Source organism: Leuciscus leuciscus (genome assembly GCF_965113295.1).
Source record: "Leuciscus leuciscus genome assembly, chromosome: 3".
NCBI lineage: Eukaryota > Metazoa > Chordata > Actinopteri > Cypriniformes > Leuciscidae > Leuciscus > Leuciscus leuciscus.
The window spans coordinates 4,108,607-4,122,454 of record NC_138727.1 but is presented as its reverse complement, the minus strand read 5'-3'; the positions used below and the strand labels follow the sequence as shown (position 1 = coordinate 4,122,454).

Sequence of the window (13,848 nt, the reverse complement as noted above, 5' to 3'; positions counted from 1 at the left end):
TATTAATTGATAGTGCACATGTTTATGTATTGCAGGATTTGAATTCATTTATATTTTAGGGATGCAGAATACTTTTGTTATGGCCAATAACTGATAAGTGCATGGCCATTATTAAAATTCTATACCATTTTGTCCAAATAAATGTCAAAAAATCGTCCAAAATATTAAAATCAGTCTTTTTTTAATCTATTTTTTTAGGGATGCAGAATACTTTTGTTGTGGCCAATAACTGATAAGTGCATGGCCATTATTAAATTTCTACCATTTTGTCCAAATAAATGTCAAACATTTTTCCAAAATAATGAAATATTAAAATATAATATGTCTTTTTTTTTATCTCTTTTTTTTAGGATTAGTTAAATGTCCAGTATTGATTAATAATACAATTAAAACAAATCTCCAATTTTGGCCAAAAAAAAAATGATACGGTACCATTATATCATGCATTCCTATTTATTTTGGCTTTTTTGCTAAGCAGCAAGGCAAGTAGCAAAAATTATTTTTTGGTCTATTTAATTAAATCTGGTTGGTTGTTAACAGCCAAAGAAATGCATGCAATCAGATTTTCTTTTCTTTTTTTTTACAACCACAATCTAAATAACTTTCATTTGTGGTTTGAAATCTGATTCAAATCAATCAAAAATAAAAATACTGAAATACTAAATTCTGAAGTTTAAACATATCTTGTATGTGTTCCAGCTGTTGCAGGGCAGGTCAATCCCGAAGCTGGGCACCCTGGACCAAATCGAGACGGGAAGTGGAGACGGATACAGTGGAGACTGTGATGACGAGGACGGATGCTGGGGATCGGGGAACGGAGCGGCAGAGAGGAGAAGAATAGTCCCCATATGTAAGTAATTGTCTCAAATAGATAGAAAGTATGAGAGAGACAGAAGGGAACCTAAAAGAGAAACACACACAAAAACACTCTAAACGTCCCTAAGGACGTAACATGTGCCATAACTATAGTTATAGAGGTGAGATTGAACGCTTGTTGGACTGGAAGATGAACACAGTTAATGGTGAACACAATCTCCTCTTGTTCATTTTAAACCTGCAAATCAAATCCTAGTCTTTTTGCTCCTTTGTACATCATAATTCAGAGATAACAAGTAGAAAATACCACATCTGACATTTGAATGGTAGGCGGAATCAGATCAGACTTCCATTGACGCTTGATATCAGTGTGTAATTAAGTGGCAAAATTAAGGTCAAGCGTAGAGAAACATTTTTCCAGACATTTCCTCTTCCTCCAAATGAATTATGCAATCAAGAATAACGTGGTTGTAAAAAAAAGAAAAGAAAAGTGGAACAAATCAAAGTGGCCATCTGGTAATTACTTCATCTTCCGGAGGGGATTGGATCTCTGACCCGTGGCCCGCTAAATCAACCTCAAGAGCTGCGTGCTTCTCTCTCCAAACCTCCTCTATCTCCCGTATGCTCGTCTGATTAATCGCCCCACACTTTTTCTCTGGGTAGGGGCGTTCTGGGTCATCTAAACGTGCCGTTGCATCACAGCGGTATTTCCTCTTCCTCTGTCAATCTGCCGTACTGTGTCAGCGCCGCCTCATGCCCCTCTCATAATTCATGGGACGCTGTGACGATGCTCTCATTTATCACAGTCTTTCCCCTCTCATCCCGCTCCGTCCCAAACCATGTCATGCCTCAGCCGTCGACGCGCGAAGTTATTCAGACGGGGGTTCTGCATTCAGAAAGCATGAGATGTTTGCATTGAGACAAAACAACAACTGAGTTAGTGAGGGGAGACTTCAGTGACGTCACGGTGACGTTACACACGTTTTTGTGTGTGCCGGTATTCTGATACGCTTTATCACTGCAAGCCCTAATGCTCAAAATAATTCATGAATTTGAGTAGGGTAAACTTAAATCAAACAAAGTAGTTCGATCAAATTAACTTTTATGAGTATTTAGAACTTTCTTTTTCTTTTGAGTTCACAAAACTGACAGATTTTAAGTAATATGAACTGTTTCATTGTTTTGAGTTTTATAAGCTTGTTTCCATTAATTTAGACACACTTTTAACTGAAACTGGGTTGGGATTTCCCTTCATGCTTTGTCATGATACTCAAAAGGGACAGAAAATGTTAAAATCAAGTGTTATATAATGTCTTTGTGCAAGACAATTAATGTTAAGTGTGAGATTTATTAGTAATGTTTTGCCCTCGTGGTGTCGAGTGGAGCATGAGCTTGTTTAGAACAGTTTTCTGTTAAATATTGCCATATTCATTTAGCATTAGCTATGCTAATGCTATCAAAGCATTGTATTACCAATTAGCAAGTTAAAATTTACTACTGTAAATCAGCTAGTTAAACATATCAAAGTTTCCACTACAAAAAAAAAATATTTAAGTTGAGATTACATGATCATTTTAAGTTAAAAGTATGAATTAGCTTACTCAAATATTTCAAGTTAAGAGTAAAATGAATGTGTATAAAATAAAAATCTGCCAGTTCTGCTTACTTAAACTTTAATTTTTTTAACTTAAATATTTTGATGTAACTGATTACCTCAAAATTGTGAGTTTTGCCAACTTATTCAGGTTTACAGCGTGCAATACAGATGGTTTCAAAAACAGAAAAAAATAAATTATAAATACAATCAATGATGCAAACTTAATCAAATATGGAACTAATTCAAATCTACTGTAAAGCAGCTCTACAAGAAGACATTAGTGTCATTATTCAACTCAAGTCAGTTCAATGTTGATTCAATTCAGTTCAATAACAGAGTCGACGTTTTGTCAATTTAAGTGAGTTTTGAAATGTACAAATCACAGTGAAATGCATGAAATAGGAAAACAAAAAGTTCCAGTCTATCTTCCAACTCAGAAATGAGACAAACAAACACAGTGTGAGGAACATTGTATCAGGACACTATGCTGTGGTGCAGGTGAAGTTTAGATCTAAAATTATTTTTTGTTCAGCAAGAGTTGCTGGAAAACTAAAATATTCATTAGTTTACAGTCTCTTTCGATCTCTCAAACCCTAAAGCTGCTGATATATGAGAAAGAAAATGAAAAATAAAAAAAACAATGGGGGGAAAACATCAGTCTTGCCGTTACTCACCTGTCACTTAAAACCATTCGCCAGCGATACACAAAAATCCCCACTTACTTCCAGACATAAAATAACTAAATTTTTGATCAGTATCGAGCTCCTGCCTCACACTGAAACATATCTGTGAGTGCTGAGACCGATATTCAGCGGGTCACAGCGAGGAGAAAGAAAGAAAGAAATGCAATGGAGACAAACGCAAGCGCTGTAGTAAATGAAATATTAACAGACGTGTGATTCTGGCTCAGTGCGCCGGAGTCTTCGCACAAAAGGACGACCCATGTCAATGTCACCTGTGTGCGTTCCCTTGTTTGGCAGCGAATCCAGACGCTGCGTACTTGGTATGGAAAACAAAAGGCGTCAGCGAGACGTATCGGCAGGGAGTCGCATTGATCTCCAGTAAGGAGACACAATGAGAGGAAGTGCAGGATGGTCCCTTCGGTGAGCACTTGTTAATTAATAGCCTGTCTCGGGACGGGATTACATGATACCGCCCGGTGGCTCTTCATCGAGAGCTAACGCTTGAAGGTGATCTTCTGCACCTGATGAGCTGTAATGATCCTGTTGTATTTAAATTGATCCTTTAATGGACCGGGGCACTTCGGTGGCCAATTATGGCATTGGAAGCTCATGATACACTCCTCATCAGGCCAGTTACAGCGGTTATATAGCCTGAGAGGTGATGTAGCACAGATTGAAGCCGGAAAACAGCAGGCCATGACAGTGGGATGGGAATTGTTCTGTAGTCCTTTTAAGGAAGCAATAATTGGGAGTAACTTTAAAGCCTACGGAACGACAATACTAAACCAAAACACTACTATTATGCTTGCTCTTCAAAACAAAATGCCATGTACTGTATTGCAGCAAATCTGAAGTAGTGAACATGTATCTTTAACATGTTGTCAGGGTTTCTCGCTTCATTTCGAGTCAGAAATGGCTGAAAGTACTAAATTCTGCTAATGATTTAGTGGACGAGTCATTTGTTAAACAGATTCAACCTAATAACCAAGTTTTTGAATCTATTTGTGAAAATCATCCATCCATCCATCCATCCATCCATCCATCCATCCATCCATCCATCCATCCATCCATCCATCGGTCCATCCATCCATCCATCCATCGGTCCATCCATCCATCCATCCATCCATCCATCCATCCATCCATCCATCCATCTATCTATTTATCTATTTATCCATCCATCCATCCATCCATCCATCCATCCATCTTGCATTTATCTATCTATCTATTTATGTATCCATCCATCTAGCATCCATTCCATTTTTGTTATTCTTCCCTGAATTCACATTTTAATTGCAAATATCCATGTAATACATTCTCAATTCAATTCTGAATGGTGCACAACCCTGTTTGGCTTGATGACATGTCCACGATTTCTAAAGAATTGAGTCATTAAGTCACCGAAAAGAGCCATAAACAGAACTGAACATTATTTTGGTTCCAATATTTCTAATATTTTTCCTCTCCCTCGTTGAGTTCAAAGGAAGGTATAATTGGCATTCTGCCAAAAAAAATATAAAATTTCAATGCATTATGCACTGTGACTGCATGGACGCCATTGTGTTAATCATGCCCCTCAAAATCAGATATGACCAAAAGCAGGGTTTTAAAAAAGTTTGATCTGCCTGCTAATGAATCAAAAAGAGGCCAAGCGGTCCAGGCGCCATGCAGACCGTCTAAATGAGACGCCATATTGAAACCCTGCTGGCTTTGTGACATCAAGAAGCTCTGAATATCTCCACAGCCGTCGGTGGGCACAGCTGGTGGGAAGAGAGAGTCTTAACCAATGCAGGAATTAAAATAACATTCACATCCAGGCGTCTGATAACGAGGGGGACGTACAGATGAAGCTCCGCCATTGTGCTTGTTTAACTAATGCTCTGCTCTGAAGAGGCCTGCTGAAAATGACCCGCTGTGTCACAGAATGATGAAAATGAACGATAATGATCCTCGTCGGAGCGCCCTGATGTGCGGTGAATCATAGTGGGGAAGAGCCTCGCTGGACCAGCCTGTCATCAACAAAATATTGCTTATAGATACTTCAAATCAAGCAGGATCTGGAGGTGGACAAATCCTTATGCATCACTGATGAGATGTTAGAGACTATCACAGATTGTTCACTATTTCCCGCTGCTGTCAGAGCCATTCTGTTCTAGTTTAACTACATTTTTCAGTATTGAAAATCGTAAAAAAAATAAAATAATTTGAACCTGGATGTAAGGTTATGATGTAAAAAAAAAAAAAAAAACGTATGTAAGAAATATTCTGCATTATTTAACTAAGTCTCTAATCAAAATTAAATTCATCATGTGACTCTTTTTACAGAAGATTAGATTTTCTTGCTTCCAGTGAAGCTCAAGAAGCTTGTGATCTCAAATCTGGTGAGTTGGTCATCAGGTTTTTGTTCATTTTGCTCAAAGTGGAGGAACAAATACTAGGGCATTCTCATATTCAGGTACTAATGCTGACTTCTCATCCTATGGGAACATTCCTGCTTCCCACTGAAGTCGTGATTACAAGCTTATCGTGTTCGAGTGCTTTGTTGTCGGAAAGAATAGAAATTATGGAGGACACAGTTTATTCTTGCCCAAATGTATTGAAGATATTTAGTTCTGCATAAAATATAGCGTCCCATTCTTTGACAACCATATAAACATTCATCGTGCTGTCTAGTCAGCTTGCCGACTAGTCTGGAGTTTAGGTCCAAAACATGCTATTTTTGCTGTGTCTCCAATAGGCTTCAAATGGTTACATACAGTGGGTACGGAAAGTATTCATACCCCTGGTAAATATGATCAAAAATGGTTGAAAAAAATAAATCTTTCATTCAAAAAATGTGCAAAAATCGAACCTTTCATTGAAGTAAAATAATTCAAATTGGGGGGGAAATCACATTATGAAATAAATGTTTTTTCTCCAAAACACGTTGAATGTTTTATGAATAAAATATCTCTGAAGTATATTCCCATTAATATTGACCTTTTTCAGCACACCAGGGTGACTAGGAACATGCAATTGTCCAGCTATGACTTCTTGTTTCACAGGATTTTAAATATGAGGAAACACAAAGGCCAAATTCCCTTAATCATCCATCACAATGAATAAAACCAAATTATACAGTTCTGATTTGCAGCAAAAGATTGTTGAGCATCACAGAATAGAAAGTGGCTGTAAGAAAATAGCTAAATAATTGAAAATACCCATTTTGACCATCATGTCAATAATTAAGAAGTTATAATCAAGTAAAAATGTTACAAATCTGCCAGGAAAAGGACGTGTGTCTATATTATCTTAATGCACGGTGAGGAGGATGGTTTGAGTGGCCAAAGACTCTTCAAGGATTACAGATGGAGAATTGCAGAGATTAGTTGAGTCGTGGGGTCAGAAAGCCTATAAAAAAAACAAAAAAAACAACAAAAAAAAACAACCCCTACATCCCCACATGTTGTTTGGGAGGGTTTCAAGAAAAATGCTCCTCGCTCATCCAAAAACAAACTCCAGCATATTCAGTGGTCAGACACGACGGGAACTGCAGACGGCACAGGGTTCTGTGGTCAGATCAAACTAAAAAAAGAGCTTTTGGCAGCAAACACGCTAGATGGGTACACCATGTGTACAATTTAATATACCGCTGGATCTTTAATGTTGTGGGAATATTTTTCTGCTGGAGGTCCTGGACTTCTTATTCAGATACATGGCATCGTGGATTCTATCAAATATCAACGGATAAAAAATTCTAACCGGGCGGCTTCTGCTAGAAATCTTAATGGGCCGTGGTTGTATCTTCCATCAGGACAACGATCCAAAACAAACATCAAAATCATCACAAAAATGTGTTAGGGAGCACAAAATGAAGCTTCTGCCATGACCGTCCCAGTTCCCTGACCTGATGAGTGGAGTGAACTGAAGAGAAGAAGCACAAACATGGATCTGGGAATCTGAAGGATCTGGAGAGATTCTGTATGAAGGAATGATCACTGATCTCTTGTCAGGTGTTCTCCAAACTCATCAGGCATTATAGGAGAAGACTCAGAGCTGCTATCTTGGCAAAAGGAGATTGCAAAAAGGTATTTTACTAAAAGGGTATGAATAATTGTGGCCAATGTGTTTTGGAGAAAAACATTTATTTCATAATGTGATTTTCCCCCCCAATTTGAATTCTTTTACTTCAATGAAAGGTTAGAATTTTGCCAATTTTTTGAACGAAAGATCAAATTTTTTGAATGAAAGATTTATTTTTTACAGCCATTTTAGATCATATTTACCGGGGGTATGAATACTTTCCGTACCCACTGTATATGTAAATATGCACAACTTTATTGACAAGACAAGGCAGCAATCGTTCTCCCCTCTTTAAAGTTTATGGCCTGCCCAACTCAAGAAACTTGGGTATCAAAATTATCTCAGAGTTTCCCAGTTGTAAATATGATTTGAGAGGCTGTTCATGTCCAATTTGCCAACTAGGAAACTCATATTTATGATAATTTCCGATAGCATGTGAAGGCAGAATTATTGCAGTACTGATAATAATTTGTATAATTGCAAGTTTTCTATTTTTCCAATTGTATTATTACATTAGAAAAAAAAATGCTTTTGGACCTCAAGTTCAACAAGAGTCAACTCAGCATGACAAAATATTACTCTAATGTGTGTTTATGCCAAATTATATTATGCAAGCAAGCCAAGGTTTGAATGATCAACCACGCTCTACTAGAAGGGAAAGTCTGAATCATTTGAGTGAGTTGATTCACTCAGATGGTTAATTTTAATGAGCTGCTTAAAAAAAAAAACTATTCACTGATTCATTTGAATCATTTGACATACATATTCTATCTTTTTGGCTAGTTAAATACTGTTGTTTGGCACTGTTTGTTTATTATATAGTCTCACTTATAATATAATGTGAATGTGCTAGGTTTAAACTAGCAGAAGAGTGAATAATAATGCAAGATTTCCAGTGAATAGAGACTTTATGTCGTTTAAATCAAGATGAGGATCATTTTTGGATGAATTGTACCCATTATAGTGATTTAAATATTTTTTGAATCCATTTATTATCAATCTCACGTCAAATGTTATCAATGATGGTATTGCAGCTATTGAAAGCGAACAGCAGGGAATCTGCTTAAGACCTATAAATATGAATGACTGAGACTCTACGGCTGAGTATAGTCGCTCACAGCTGTTGCAAAGCCCAAATAAACGTGCAACATCCAGTTAAATGCTCCAAACAACCAAACCACAGTTTCCGCGGTCGAACTTTAAGGGTAAATTAAGGGCTAACCATCCACCTTGAGTGACTTCATTCAAAACTCTGTCAAACATGTAATCAGAGTTGAGTGTCTATAGACTCTCTTATTTACTCTTGACTTGTCCAGGACACAAACACATATATGGCAGCCATTAGTGTGGCCATTTGCAGGCATTAGAGCTCTGAATGTGTCATGAGTAATGGCACCCTGCAGAAAAATAAAGTGCTTCATGTTGGGGAATCCAGATGCTGATGTTGGCTCGGTGTGCCACGGCTGCTGTGAGATTATATGTGTACCCTTCTATTATACAAGATTTATTAAATCTGATATTTCCCTCAATTCGAAATATATAAAGAAATCATTCAAAAGTATATCACAGGTTAGGTTAGCTACAGTGAGCTCCGTTTTTGAATGCTAACACTTTTAATATTGGCAGGATTTGTTGCTTTCTGTATCAGGAGAATGTTTCTGGCATTAAGACATGATGTGATAAGATTCCAGCGTTAAGCATTTTGTCTGTCCACACCAGACGCCACACGACTATGCAACAAAATCAAGCAAAATCAAAGCCAATCAGAAGAGCCGGTGGCACTGCACTCGCAATGAAATAGATAAGTACATAATCAAAATCATAAATAATACACCATTTGAACATACAGACCCTTTCCAAAAAAAATTTATATCATGGAAAAGTTTATTTATTTCCATAATTCCATTCAAAACGTTAAACTTCCATAGATTATAGATTCAGGGCCCACAACTTAAACGATTTCAAGTATTTAGTTGTTTATTTGTACATAATTTGGGCTTCCAGCTCATAAAACCCACGAAAACAGGATTTCAAAAAATTCGAATATTACATGAAATCACACAGTAATTACACAGTGATACCATGGTCATTGAACCAGGTTTTGGTTATTTTGGCAGTGTGGGCAGGTGCAAATCCTGCTGGAAAATGAAGGAAGCATGAAGTGCTCTGAAATATCCTGGTAGACGGCTGCGTTGACTCTGGATTTAATAAAGCACAGTGGGCCAAAGTCCTCTTTTCTGATGAGAGCAAATTTTGCATCTCATTTGGAAACCAAGGTCCCAGAGTCTGGAGGAAGAATGGAGAGGCACACAATCCAAGATGCTTGAAGTCCAGTGTGAAGTTTCCACAGTCTGTGTTGGTTTGGGGAGCACATGTCATCGGCTGGTGTTGGTCCACTGTGCTGTCCACTCAACGCAGCCGTCTACCAGGACATTTCCAGAGCACTTCATGCTTCCTTCAGCAGACAAGCTTTATGGAGATGCTTCCTTCATTTTCCAGCAGGATTTGCACCTGCCCACACTGCCAAAAGAACCAAAACCTGGTTCAATGACCATGGTATCACTGTGTAATTACTGTGTGATTTCATGTAATATTCAATTTTTTTGAAATCCTGTTTTCGTGGGTTTTATGAGCTGGAAGCCCAAATTATGTACAAATAAACAACTAAATACTTGAAATTGTTTAAGTTGTGGGCCCTGAATCTATAATCTATGGAAGTGTAACGTTTTGAATGGAATTATGGAAATAAATAAACTTTTCCATGATATTCAATTTTTTTGGAAAGGGTCTTTACATACTGAGTAAGACTGAAACAATCTTTGTTATAGAATACACTTGTTTTTCACATTGAGTTGACAGTCTGATAATTATTGTTTCCTTTAATTTATGATATTTTTTTATTTATTATTATTATAATATATTCCTTAAACTTAGAGGTCACAATATGGCATATCGATCTTCTGTTGGTCACATGTCTTCACATGATACGAATTCATGTTACATCAGGTAACAAGCTGTGAAAAAAAAAAAAAAAAAAAAAAAAAAAAACAGTTGTATGAAATGTTTGTGTGTTATATGATGTGCAACACATACTGCTAAATTAATGAATTGATTTAAATAACTAAATAGCAATAATTCAATATACATTCAACGTCTTTTTTGGCTGCTTCTTGATATCTGGTTTTGTGAAAACAACACCATTTACACCTGACACAGTGCAGATAAATGTAAAAGGACTCCATATCAAATGATAACAGTTCATTAATCCTGTAGGAAAGAGAACGACAGGTTTCTGAGATTGACATTTTTAAAGTATATATGAAGGATAATTAACATAAAGGTTCCTTCCGTCTGTATGCTGGTAGATATTTGTATTATTATTATTCAGATTTGAAAGGCTTCCTTTTATTCCATACATGCATGAATGAAACGGAAATAATTCAAGGCTATTTGTGACAATAACATTTCCCATTGTATTAGTTATCTATCCTCTAACTATCAATCAGCTGTTAGTTTTTGTACTGTTTTATTACTTTCATATATTAGGCATGGCACACAGCAAAACAATCCACTTTACTATAAAAGATACAGAAATGCATAAATTGTAAGTCTTTCACTGTTTTTGTTTTGTTTATTATTATTATTTTGATTTATACTGAAATGTTTTATTAGATTTTTAGACCCACATAAAATATAATAGTATTATATTCTGTCCTGATATCTGTGACTAAGTTTTGGGTGCTTCATCTTGTGCTCATAACATTAAATATTAGAGGGTTATTTTAATACACACACAGCTTATTGATCTGTTATGTTCAAGTTTCCCAGCCGCTAATGGAGGTTTGATCCTCTCGAGACCCGTCAGTTCAGTTTATCACTGAATACCACCATAAACTTCATGAAAGCTAATGTTAACATCCGTTTATCGGGATAATGAGGAGGGATTACATCTCAGGATGTGAAATGTGTCAGGATTACATTGTTTATCCTTGTTTTGGTCATTTGCTTATAGTTAAAATGTCAGTGATTAATGTTGTTTACAATTCAAAATTCTGATCTGTATGTATGCAGTTTGTTTCTCCATCATCCAGATCATCAGAGAATGTCTGATAAAACGAAGTCAAATGATTTACCAGATTTTCTGCCAATGATGAATTGATTATGAGCCACAGTGGCGCAAAAAGTGGGTATGGACTATATGCGGCGCATGGTATACCAAAGCGATGGTTTAAAAAAATAAAAAAATAATATATATATATATATATATATATATATTAGGGCTGTCAATCGATTAAAAATTTGAATCACGATTAATCGCATGATTGTCATGAGTTAACTCGCGATTAATCGCATTTAATCACACATTTTTTTATTTGTTCTAAATGTACCTTAAATTAATACTTTTCAAGTTTGTAATACTCCTGGGCATGGATAAATATAGATGCTTTATGCAAATGTATGTTTATTATTGAAACCATAGTCAATATAGAGCATGAAGACGAGACATGTTTCAAAGGTCATAGATGTTTTTCAAAGAACTTGTTCATGTCTATTAGACATGTAGAAAGAAAAAAAAAAAAGCCAGGTTACCATTACTTCTCTTTCTTTGCACTGAGCAATTTACTAACACAAACATGTTTAGATTTTGCATGACAGGGCAGCTCTTCTGAAAATGCTAAATGTACATTTATTATTTATTATTACATTGTAGTTTGTCTCTCTCTGTGCCCATTTTGATGAAGCTAAATTCTCAATAAAACTGTTTTCATTGGTATATTTTACTGTTTCTGTTGTCAAACAACGGAATGAATTTGAAATGGTGACTGAAACGCGACCCATTAAGACATAACCAGCTCTCCCTTCCAAGATGTTAAGTTTAATCTGCACAACAATTCTGATAATCGAGCCGTCGTCTGGTGAAATCAAATTCACATAAGATAAAGACAATATCTGTGCTCTGATTTCGGCTATACTTGTAAAATTAGTGAAGCAACATAATATCTGTGCTTTACTGAATTAAAGCGCTGCTCCTCCGCGCGAGACGCAGAGAGAGAGAGAGAGAGAGAGAGAGAGAGAGAGAGAGAGAGAGAGAGAGAGAGAGAGAGAGAGAGAGAGAGAGAGCGAGAGAGAGCGAGAGGTGCGCGCGCGCGCTGAGAGAGCAGTACCGGCGGTACCGGTAGATTCTCAGAAACTAAATAAGGTTTGGGCGCTTTGTTGAAGGGAAAAAATCGCTAAAGGGGTCTGCAATGTCGCTAAGTTGGCAACACTGTGTATCTCCATTTCTCCAACTAGAGGTTGGGCCACGGGTCAAACAGAAAATACGCGCTGCGTTAATCGCGCGTTAAAAAAATGTGTGTCGTTAATATGATTTTGCGTTAATGCGTTAACTTTGACAGCCCTAATATATATATATATATATATATATATATATATATATATGAAAAAAATTGTTTTGGGTATTTTCTATACTAGTGCAAAATGGCCATGCAAAATCAGTTTTTGTGTGTGTTTTTAGTAATTGTTGGTTTGTTGTGTTTGTGTGTTCATTGTTACAATTACACAGCAAAAGTTCAGTGACATTTTTATTTGTGCATGGTAGAAAGCACACAGTGAACTCCGAGAAAACGCTATGCTTGAGCAAACAGTTTGTGAATAGGCTACTACAAATGATGGTGAATAGGATAGGCTACTATTACACAGTAGCGATAACGTTAAGCTCACCAGAATGAAATATAATATTCAGAAGTAAACAGCAAAACGCTATGCTTGAGCAAACAGTTTGTGAATAGGCAAATGGTGGTGAATAGGATAGGCTACTATTACACAGTAGCGATAACGTTAAGCTCACCAGAATGAAATATAATATTCAGAAGTAAACAGCATAGCTGACTTACAGATTCAGTTAACATCCACAAATGAATAAGCGCGTCGATTCAGGGAGCAGTGCAAAGTGCCCGTGCAAAATCAGTTTTTGTGTGTTTTTAGTAATTGTTGGTTTGGTGTATTTGAGTGCTCATTTGTGAATTGGTTACTACAAATGATGGCCGTGAATAAAATATAATATTCCGAAGTAAACAGTGTCGCTGACAGAGTGTTTATGTCAGAATGTTTATTTTTAAATCACAACCTTCTAAGTGCTTCTTTTACCAATATATTTAATGATATCTTTTGCATTTCTAATCCAAACAACATCAAACTTGGCACTGCACTTACTCGTGCCCGTAGCGAGACACCTGTCAAGTTTGAAATCCATCGGACTAACGGTTCGAGAGATATGCGAATAACAGACATACAGACAGACAGACAGACGTTATTGTAATTTATAGATAGATAGATGTAGCTGCTGTTGTGTGTTATATATAATATTTGTAATTATATAACATTTTAGAGGACTAACAAGCTACAGTAGGCGCTGGCGCCCTCATAAGATTCCATCATAGAATTTTGACATAGAAGAGGGGGGTAATATCGGATAAAGCAAAAAAGCTGTCGGGGGCTAAAAATAGAAAACTAAATAGAAAAGCTAAATAAGTGGATGGTGAAAGGCAACAGGTAGGATTTAAAGTGTGACGTCTGTGTGTGCTTGGAGGCTTGCAAATATTCATGTTACTAGACTAGCTAGCGTTTGCTAACACTGGGAATGTAGCAGCCAAATGGGGGTTTAAATTACGGCTAGCTTAGAATATGCAAAAC

The 13,848-nt window shown here is 36.6% G+C and overlaps 1 protein-coding gene across 1 annotated transcript in view; it reads left to right on the top strand.

Moving 5' to 3' along the window:
* gpc5a (glypican 5a) overlaps positions 1 to 13,848 on the top strand; it is a 195,539-nt gene that overhangs the window by 132,206 nt on the left and 49,485 nt on the right. The window contains exon 7 of the mRNA XM_082163830.1: positions 700 to 850. Coding sequence (XP_082019956.1) covers positions 700 to 850 — 151 coding nt within the window. The remainder of the gene's footprint in view (positions 1 to 699; positions 851 to 13,848) is intronic.